The sequence below is a fragment of the Pectinophora gossypiella genome, unplaced genomic scaffold, assembly GCF_024362695.1.
Source record: "Pectinophora gossypiella unplaced genomic scaffold, ilPecGoss1.1 Pgos_34, whole genome shotgun sequence".
NCBI classification, from domain to species: domain Eukaryota; kingdom Metazoa; phylum Arthropoda; class Insecta; order Lepidoptera; family Gelechiidae; genus Pectinophora; species Pectinophora gossypiella.
This window is the reverse complement of record NW_026063244.1, coordinates 624,668-635,567: the sequence shown is the minus strand read 5'-3', so window position 1 is coordinate 635,567 and position 10,900 is coordinate 624,668. Positions and strand designations below refer to the sequence as shown.

The window sequence follows — 10,900 nt, the reverse complement described above, 5'->3', positions numbered from 1 at the left end:
AATGAAGATTGCTACTGTTTTCTTCTGCGTTTGCAAGTTATTTCAAGCTTCATTACGGCGGAGCTTGCCTTGGTTGTTTGCACGTCGAAGCTTTTCTTTGTGCGGCACGCATGTGGATGTGCCGCGCCTCTCCTTTTGTCAACACTCCGGATAAGGCCCGGTGAAGGACTGCGAGGTTGACCGGTGGACGTGCAGCTGCGTAACAGTTGGCCCGCTGCGCCGCCATCGTCCAGCACGCCCTGGCCTGAGCCGTCCTCAACTCATCACCTGTACGGTATACCGGGACGCCTCAGGTAGGCCTGATAGTCGGAGGTCCTCGAGTAAGTGAGGTGCCTACAGGTGTACGGACAGTGTTTTTAAACATAGTGATATCCCATGGTTGTTACGGAGTGACAATTAACCTGACGGACCAAAGCGCGACCTGTCTCCCTCCATAGGGTTTTTGAATTACCTATGGTTAACTAAATTTGTATATTTAAAATTATACATTGTACAAATTCAAAGGGAGTTTTCTTTGTCTCATGCTCACCGGTCTATAACATCTAGCTGTGCCCTTCAGGTAAACACCACTTTATAAATTTCTGAAACATATCTGTATTTTCTTAACAACCTTTCTATTTACACCTACCTTTACATATGGTAGCAAAAGATTTCCGTTTCACGTTTTTGTTGGGACTTTTGCTCTTTCACGTCTAAACGGATTGTTTTGAAATTAAGTAAGGTAATAGATGGTTATCATAAAACGATTATAAGATCAAAATGATCACGTCATCGTACTTATGGGGTAGGAAGTAGGCAGAAAACTTAATTGAGTTAGTGATTTTTTTATGGCTTTTGCTGGGAGTTTTGCTCTATCATGCCTAAACGGCTAAACGGATTTTGATGACATTTAGTTAGGTGATAGATAGTAACCTAAAAAAGGATATGGCTATTAATATTCATGCTATCGTACTTAAGGCGTAAGCAGTAGGCAGAAAACTAATTAAGTTAGTGATTTTTAATCTTTTGTTTTAAAAGTTTTTCCTCATTCACGCCTTAATGTCTGAACAGATTTTTATAAGACGTGGTTTATTTAAAGATAGGATCCTAGGCACGGACACAGGCTACTTTTTACGGCGAGAAAATACCTCATTCTCGCGGAAATCTAGATTTCGTGATCGTGTCAAGAAGCGCATGACGCCATAGCTACTGGAATGATTTTGATGTTTTTTATTTTTAAACTGAGTGTCACTAAGACTTCAAGTTAGTATTTGATCACTTTTCTAACTTAGAGGGTAGGTAGGCGACATAATTTAGGGAATTTATGATAAAATTTCTCTCTCTATCCTACAGTAACCTACACACACATAGCTATAGCTAGCTATCTACAACATTAAAACTCTTTCTAGAATCACATTACGCCAATTTATTGATCTGATACGTTTTTTTATTCAACTGACTGTTACATTACATACAGATAAAATCTAATTACTTACACCACATAATTAATATAGTATCTACTACATAACTAGCTACGCTTTAAACTTCAGGAGGTAATTAGATAGACATTTATACGAACTTTAAGCCCAGTAATCAATCAAAGTAATAAGTTAATACTCTTTAGACAAAGAAACGGATAGGTAATCAGTTCGTCAACGAAATTATATCACCTACACTTAGATTGTTTACTATTCAACGAGGGAAAGTAATCCTTACTAATATTATAAATGCGAAAGTAACTCTGTGTCTGTCTGTTACGCTTTCCCGCTTAAACCTCTCAACCGATTTTGATTAAATTTGGCACAGACAATCTTTAGACCCTGAGAAAAAACAGAGGCTACCTTTTATTGCAAAAAAAGGGACGAAGACATTGAAATAGGGCTTGAAAGTTTGTATGGGATATTTTCATTTTAAAAGATAAACCATGAAACTTTGTATTTAAGCACTTGATAAGAAATAATTAAACATTTGTTCTAGCGTTTCTGAAATTTCGACCAGTGAGGGGGTAAAATAAGGGTTGAAAGTTTGTATGGAAGTTCGTCATTTTTGGGGATAAAACCATGAAACTTTATATTTAGGAACTTGATAAGAAATAAAAAAACAATTTGTTAAAGCGTTTTTGAAAATTCGATCTGTGAGGGGATGAAATAGGAACTGAAAGTTTGTTTGAAGTTCGTCATTTTTCAAGAGTTAAATATTAAATTTTGTATTTAGGCACTAAATAACAAACAAAAAATCGTTTGTTCTAGCATTTTGAGATTTTTAGTAGTATGGGGTGAAATACGGGTTGAAAGTTTGTATGGGTATTCGTCATTTTTGAAGATAAAACCATGAAACTTGTACGTAGGTCTCTTAGGATGTGCAGAGTTTTTCAACAAACGGAATTCCCGAAATTCGAACGGAACGGAACGGATTCGGAACGGGAACTACGAAGCCAAACTTTTTGTATATACAAAATCTTAACCACTGAACCTAGGAACATGATTTTTAGTAGTTTTGGGTGTATCAAGTTAAAAAAAAATTGGCTTTTGAAGATAAAGTTCCTTTTAACGAATACTCTGCATCTCCGCCACTGCCGTCGGTCGTCGTTCGTCGTCGCGCACATTCGCCGAAGTGTGGCGGCAGTCAAGTCAACGGCGCTGTCGTGTGGTGGGGGAGCGCACGTGGTGTATACGTGGCCTGCTCGCGAGTGTCGAGTCCAAACAATCTAGTTATGCCACCCCTAGCCCGAAGAACGGTGACAGTGCATGCTGCCTAGAACAGCATGTCAGCACATTCTGTAGACAGACCACCGCGGTGGCCTGACTCCCACGCTTTCCTCTTAGATTTAGCTAGAACTTTAAGTTAGCATTAAAATCATTCATGTAGCGCATCCGACTCTGTGCACATGTCTCGCCGTACTTTAAGTTTTATTTTAATATACATTTAACTAATTCAAATTCATTAGTTTCTTTTTAAAAATAGTGTCCCGCGCTCCCGAAACTTGACTGGCGCAGCCGGTAGGATCCGTGTCGTTACCGTGCGTGTGCTGCTTATAGGGCTCGAACTCGCCCTACGTGCGGTTTTTGGACTCAATATCGTCGTGTGTAAAAACTGTACCAGTGCAGTAAAGCGTCGGACCGGATCCTGCGAACCAAATAAATTTTGTCACACTTACGGGACACACTGAGTGTTCTAAGGCGACAGGACACTAAGGACATGGAAGCAGCCGGGGGTTGGTGAGTACGACTTTTCGCCTTCCTTCGCTTATCTTTGTTCCAATATTAATCTGAGATCGGACTTCTCTCAGTGATACGTACTCTGATTTTTTTTACTAAAAATATAGAACTCAAAATCGTTCTTATTTTATATTTAAATAGTTACATTAATTACATTAAGATTATAGATAAGGTGTGTGCATGCTAGATTTAAGATTTTGTGTGATATAATTGATTTGATTGTGTTTTAAAATGGCGGAGGTCAATTTGATTCCGAGTGAATTTTCAAAAATTATACCCCTATTTAACGGAGACAAAAGACACCTGAATTTATTTGTTCGTAAGTGCGAATATGTTATTGAAAAATTTAGAGGGAGCGATGCTCAGAATGCTTATATTATGCATACCATTACCAGCCGTCTTACTGATAATGCAGCGGCCCTTATCAGTGAGCGAGAGGACATCTGTACATGGGATGAATTCAAAACGCTATTGATTCAGCATTTCGGTGATCCTAGAACCGAAGAGAGTATAGCTATGCAATTAGAAGGTTTAAAACTCAAACCAAACCAATCCTATCATGAATTTTGTAACCATGTTCAATCGATTAGAGCAAACCTTATAGCTAAAGTTAATATAATAGATGACGAGAATATGCGGCAAAGCAAAATCACGATTTACAACAGATTAGCTTTAAATGTTTTTCTATTTAACTTACCCGAGGAGATGCTACGCATTGTCCGATTAAAATCACCTGAAACATTAGAGGACGCCCTAAGTGTAGTGCTCGAGGAAGTGGATTTCCACGAACAATATCAGCGTAAAAATAAAACGAATAAGCCTCAAGTACCAGCAGTGCCCTTTAAATTCCCTTCTAATATATCTCATCCAAATATCCCTCAAAACCAAGGATTTGCTAAATACATAGGAAACATTCCTAACAATACTCAAACCAATTTTAAGTTTGGTATACCTGTTAACCGACAGTTCGGACCCCCTCAACAAAGTAACCAGCAGTTTGGCTATCGACCAAACTTACAAAATCAATATCATCAGTTTGGTTACCGACCAAACCTACAGCAAAACAACCAACAATTTGGTTATCGCCCTATCCAACCCACCCCCTTTGGGTATAGACCACCTCAAGGCCTACAACAACTACCAGCGATGCGGCCCCAGCAGTTTGGACAACAACAAACTATTAGACCTCCACAGCCAAATTTTTATTCCAAAAATTTTACTAATGATGTTTCCATGCGTACCGCTCCACAAAAAACAGGCCAAGGTTTTCGTGTAAATGAAACAGAATTATACAATGAGCATCCGATCGAATGTTTTGACACTTACACGGAGAGTTATCCCAGCCAGGCGGATCATTATCCGTATGCCTTCGATACGTATGAATGCGATGCGCCCACGCAAGACTACTCTTATCAATGCAACGATAAGGCGGAGCCACTAGATACGACTCGTACTCTCCATGGAGCGGAGGAGTCAAACGAGCAGCATGTTGAAAATTTTTACATACGGGCCTCAGTAGGGAAAGACAAATTATAGAAATAAATTGTGACGTCAAATTAAAATTACCGTACATTTATTTACCGGAAATTAACGCAAAGCTTATGATCGACACCGGTAGCACCCGTTCGTTCTTAAGCCCTCAAAAGGCCTACCAGTACTTTTTGCCACTAGTTATTCACGAACCGTTTGAAGTCGTAAGCACGCATGCCAGCTCAAGACATAATGAGGTTATTCATATTCCCCTAACACCAACTTTTAATACCACTGACCTTCATAAATTTTATCTGTATGAAGTAGACCCGAGATATGACGGCCTAATTGGTAATGACTTATTGACAAAAATTGAAGCCATTATTGACCTTAAAAATGCAGTACTGAAAACGAAAACCACGGACATCCCTATTGTTCACAATTTTACCGAGTACGTAATAAATCTTCCCCCACGAGCTGAAATGAGAGTAAAAGTGCCTACTGACTTATACTCAGGGCAAGCCATTTTAAATCATACAAAATTTTGTGATGGTGTGCGAATGCCTGATGCTCTAGTAACCTGCAACAAGGGTTACGCCACCACGGTTATTCAGAACACCTTAGAAAAGGGAATTGACATTGTTGTAACAGCCCCATTTCCGACAGCAGAATATAAAACAATTGATAATGACGTAAATTTTACAAGCGACGAGACACGCACCAGTGACATTTACTATGACAGCATACTTTTACAAAATTTGACAAAACTAAGACTGGACCATATGAGTACTGAAGAACGTGACTGTATTGTTCGTCTATGCAAAGAATATAAAGATATATTCTACAGCGATCAACTGCCACTGTCATTTTCTAGTCAAGTTAAGCACTTTATACGTACAAAAAATGAAGACCCAGTTTATACAAGACCTTATAGACAACATACATAACATAAACTGCCTATATACGTCCCACTGCTGGGCACAGGCCTCCCCTCAATCAACCGGAGGGAACCGGAGGGAGGGGGGAGGGGAGGGGAGGGAGGGGGGGGGAGGGGGGGGGGGGAGGGGGTTATAGACAACCTCCTTTCCAATCTGAAGAAATTAAAAGACAAGTTGAAAAACTTTTACAGGACAATGTTATACGCGAATCCCACTCTCCTTGGAGTTCCCCGGTACATTTAGTGCCCAAAAAACGAGACGCCTCAGGTGAGATAAAATATAGGATGGTTATAGACTACAGACGTTTAAATGACTTGACAGTCGATGACAAATACCCCTTGCCGAATATAAACGATATCTTTGACAAACTTGGAAAGAGTTCTTACTTCACTACACTAGATCTTGCTAGTGGGTACCACCAGATTGAAGTGAATGAGGAGGACAGGCAAAAAACAGCTTTCAGTACGCAATTTGGCCACTATGAGTTCCTCCGCATGCCTTTTGGACTTAAAACCGCTCCAGCAACTTTTCAAAGAGCAATGGACAATGTGTTACGCGGGTTACAAGGCATCCATTGTTTGGTGTATTTGGATGATATAATTATATTTTCGGCCAGCTTACAGGAACACTTGGACAAATTACGAACTGTATTTGACAGACTGCGAAAGACTAATCTCAAGGTTCAGCTCGATAAATCTGAGTTCCTGAGAAAAGAAGTGCTTTATTTGGGACATACTATAACAAAAGATGGACTAAGACCCAATAATGATAAAATCACAGCAATTCAAAATTATCCTCTCCCCAAAACGACCACTGAAATCAAAAGCTTTTTAGGCTTAGTGGGATACTATCGACGATTTATTAAAGACTTTGCAAAATTGACACAACCATTAACAGCGTGTTTAAAAAAGCGAAACAGAATTACAATTGATCAGAAATATATTGAAGCTTTCGAGAAATGTAAAGAGCTCCTTACGAGTGCACCTTTGTTACAGTTTCCAGATCCTACTAAACCGTACATACTTACGACAGACGCTTCTGCAGTAGCTTTAGGCGCTGTACTTTCACAGGGCCCCATAGGACAAGACCAACCTATTGCGTACGCTAGTAGAACATTAAGCGACACTGAAACACGATACAGCACAATAGAGCGAGAGCTACTAGCCATAATTTGGGCCGTAAAACATTTTAGGCCATATCTTTATGGTCATAAATTTCGTATTTATACAGACCATAGACCACTTGCATGGCTCTATTCACTTAAAGATCCGAATAGCAAGTTGACTCGCTGGAGACTACGACTCCAAGAGTACGACTTTGAGGTTATCCATAAGAGCGGAAAGCAAAACACAAACGCTGATGCTCTCTCTCGCATAAAGATTAATGCTTTAGACTCTGACGATGACAATGACCGAGAATCCATGGTGGTTAACGTTGACGATGACCTAAAATCATTTATGAAAGAAATTGATGACAGAGTGGCTCAGTTAGGAAAAGAAAAGGATAATTCTGGCACCATAACTATTTCTGACTCATCGGCTACTATGACAATATCCGACATTGAAGAAATGGACTATCCTATTGTCTCTGACAAAAGTTCAACTGAAACAGCTCATTCGGGAACAGAACTCGAATCCCATGGTATTCCTATTCTACACGAGGCGATTGATACAAAGCCAAACCAAATTTTAGTCTACCAGTGGTTTAGGAACGAACTCCAAGTAAAAAATCTGTCTAACAAAAAGCAAAAAATTTTAGAAATCTTTTTACCCACAAACAATGACGAGTTAATAAAGAAATTTCTGAAGGAATACATCAGGCCAAATATTAAATATTTCATTTACTTTGAAAAGGAGACACACAGAAGGGATTTTTCGAAAATTATTATAGAATTGTTTAAGAAGGGATCGGTTGACTTCTATGAATGCACTGAAAGAGTGATTTATGTGGAAGATGAGAGAGAACAGAGAGCAATCATCGCCAAATACCATGAAGGAGCAACGTGCCATCGTGGTATCAAAGAAACTGCAGTCCGGATACGAAGAAACTACTATTGGGAAAATATGATGGATATAACAGCAGCAGTCATCAACGCTTGCGAAGCGTGCAGGAAAATGAAATATGATAGAAAGCCTCTTAAACCCGTATTACAACTTACGCAGACTCAAAATTCGCCATTTCAAGAGCTATTTATAGACCTTTTCTGTATTGAAGGAGTCTACTACCTAACACTTGTTGATGCTTTTAGTAGATTAGGTCAAGCGATCGAAATATCAAATCGTTCCACTCCCGAAGTTGTACGTGCTCTAATGAAGTATTTTACCTTTTATGGAATTCCAAAAAAAATATCTAGTGATCCAGGGACTGAATTTAATAACGAGTTAATGAAAGAGTTTATGGCCCTACATAAAATTGAACTTCACATTACTACGCCAAACAATCCAAATTCGACAGGCATAGTAGAACGATTTCATTCGACCTTAATAGAAATTTACCGTCTTGCCAAATATGACCAAAAATATACTGATGCAGCCTCCATAATGACTTATTCTATTCTAGCTTATAATAACACCATTCATTCTACGACAGGCCTCGCACCCTTTGAAATAGTTTTCGGTCACACCAGTGTTAATCAGGCGTTTGATATAAATTTTGAAAAAACATATACCCAACAATTGCTAAAAGATCATCACAAGCGCATGAAATATTTATACAATTACATTAGTAAGGACATGTTAGAAAAGAAGGAAAAAATTAGGAAACAGAAAGGTGGCGAAGCTGTACCAAATTTAGAAGTAGGCGACATTATATTCAGTAAAGATATTAACACACGAAAAAGTAAAGATAAGCCCCGGTATCAAAAGGTAAAGGTAATAGGTCCAACAGATAGAAATGTCGTACCCGTACAAAGAGGCGCCAAGGAAACAAGGATTCCAATTAAAAATGTTAAACGTCCTCCACAGGTGGTGCTTAAGCCTGATGGTTCTGTACCTTCAGATGAGCCACAGCCTTCAACTTCAAAACATTAAGGACAACCCCGGGATATTGCCTGTCAAGTTGGGACAAGCATATCGACAAGAAGATAAATGGACAGTTATTAAAGTTTTAGATTTGAATGATATAAAGGAAACCCTTAAATTTAACCTTAATAAGTTTTTAGAGTTTGATAAATTGGTAGATGTTAATAAACCTTTTTCACATGAGTTTTATAATATAAGGTTACACGCGTATGATTTGTATAATATAACCATTAACAAATTCAGGCAACTTGTTCCGTCTAGCAGATTTAAGAGAGGCATCCTAAACCCTCTTGGTTCTTTAATAAAAGTAGTCACAGGGAATCTAGACCATGAAGACGCGATTAAATATGACAAATTGATCTCTGAACTTAAAGGCAATCAAATACATACAGAAAAGAAATTAATTATTGTATCTAAAATGTTAGATGGTTTAATAAATAGCACCGAGACATTACATAATAACACGTTAATATTAGACGAACGTCTTAAACGTATAGAAAAAATTGTTAAATACATAGCATCGAAAGAAAATAACTCCGTTTATAATACATATATGTTAAGCTTGTTCAAACTGTTCATTGGAAACTTCAGAACTATATACTTGACTATTAGTGAAATTGAAACTGTTTTAGCATTGAGTAAAGTCTCAGTGTTACACCAATCCATCATAAATTCAGATGAGTTTCTCAAAATACTGGAATCTGTAGCCAAGTATGATAATTTAGTATATCCTGTAAACCTAAATAACTTGATAAAAATTGAAAAAACTATAGTTGTTAAGTCGTATATGAAAGAAAATCAGATTACGTTCATTTTAGAAATTCCTTTAATAGATGGAAATATTTATAATTATTTTAAAATTTATTCATTACCCATGTTTAAGCCATCAACAAACCTTACCTATGTTATAATTCCTAAATATCCTTACCTTTTGGCGAAAGGTCCGAAATACCACCCCATCAACAGTCCCTGCGACGAGCTAGCCCCGGGACAGTTCCTGTGCAAGGAGAATGACCAGGTCATTTATCCTGAACGAACCTGTGTTGAGCAGCTGATGCGGTTTCATTCTAATCTCACCCTCTGCAGAGTTTACCCTGTCTACGTGGAAGATATCAAGATCCAGAGGATCGATCCTGCCAATTGGATTGTCTACACCAGGAGCAGCCAAATACTTACTGAAAAATGTAATGACGACACAATCAAAAGACAGATTCAGGGTACTTACCTTATTTCCAATGCTGAAGACTGCAAACTCTACATAGAGAACTTTAAATTAAACCGCCGGAGGTCCATTGCTGCCGATTTCCATTTCAAGGTTACACCCGTAATTGGTTTACCTAAGCCCGACTTCCTGAAGATGAACGTTACCACGGAATTATCTAAGGTGGACATTAAAGGCGTGTCTTTGGATAACTTGAAGCATCTCTCTAACGTATTAAACAGTGAAAGGTTTAACAGTGATATCAGTGAAAGTGAAATAATAGACACTCGTAGTGTGATCTTAGCTACTATATTCCTTTATGTAATCTTAATTATAAGTATCATTACTATTATTATATGGAAATTTAAAGTTTTCAATTTTACACGAAATCACCAAGACTCAAAATCGTCGGATGATTTCGTGCTTGAGGAGGGAGGAGTTATGCCACCCCTAGCCCGAAGAACGGTGACAGTGCATGCTGCCTAGAACAGCATGTCAGCACATTCTGTAGACAGACCACCGCGGTGGCCTGACTCCCACGCTTTCCTCTTAGATTTAGCTAGAACTTTAAGTTAGCATTAAAATCATTCATGTAGCGCATCCGACTCTGTGCACATGTCTCGCCGTACTTTAAGTTTTATTTTAATATACATTTAACTAATTCAAATTCATTAGTTTCTTTTTAAAAATAGTGTCCCGCGCTCCCGAAACTTGACTATCTCCACATTTTAATAAATAATAACAAAACAGCAAACTTTGTGTACAAAAAAGTTTTAAATTAGGTCATTTTAAAATATTTTTGTACACAACGTGACGCTGGCCCCTGTAAGTGTCTTCTGGACATAAGGGACCAATAAAATAAATGTTCCTAAGTACTTTCTGCCTCTCAATGGAATACATAGGTACCTACTGTAAACAGATATTTTTTTTTTAATATACCTACTTACTCTCTTTTAATTAAATGCTATACCGTTCCTTTTATACAATCCTTAATATTCAAATTAAAAGTACGCAGACGAAGTCGCGGGTACTAGCTAGTATTTTTTATAAGATTCTTGCCACCAGACGGAGTAA

The 10,900-nt window shown here is 38.2% G+C and overlaps 1 protein-coding gene across 1 annotated transcript; it reads left to right on the top strand.

The window, feature by feature from the left end:
- The first annotated feature begins 2,686 nt into the window (after nt 1–2,686).
- Nucleotides 2,687–10,900, top strand: LOC126381068 (uncharacterized). The gene is made up of 3 exons (XM_050030610.1): nt 2,687–3,197; nt 8,569–10,147; nt 10,892–10,900. Exons 1-3 carry the CDS (start codon nt 3,178–3,180, stop codon nt 10,898–10,900), a joined length of 1,608 nt encoding a protein of 535 aa, XP_049886567.1. The 5' UTR covers nt 2,687–3,177.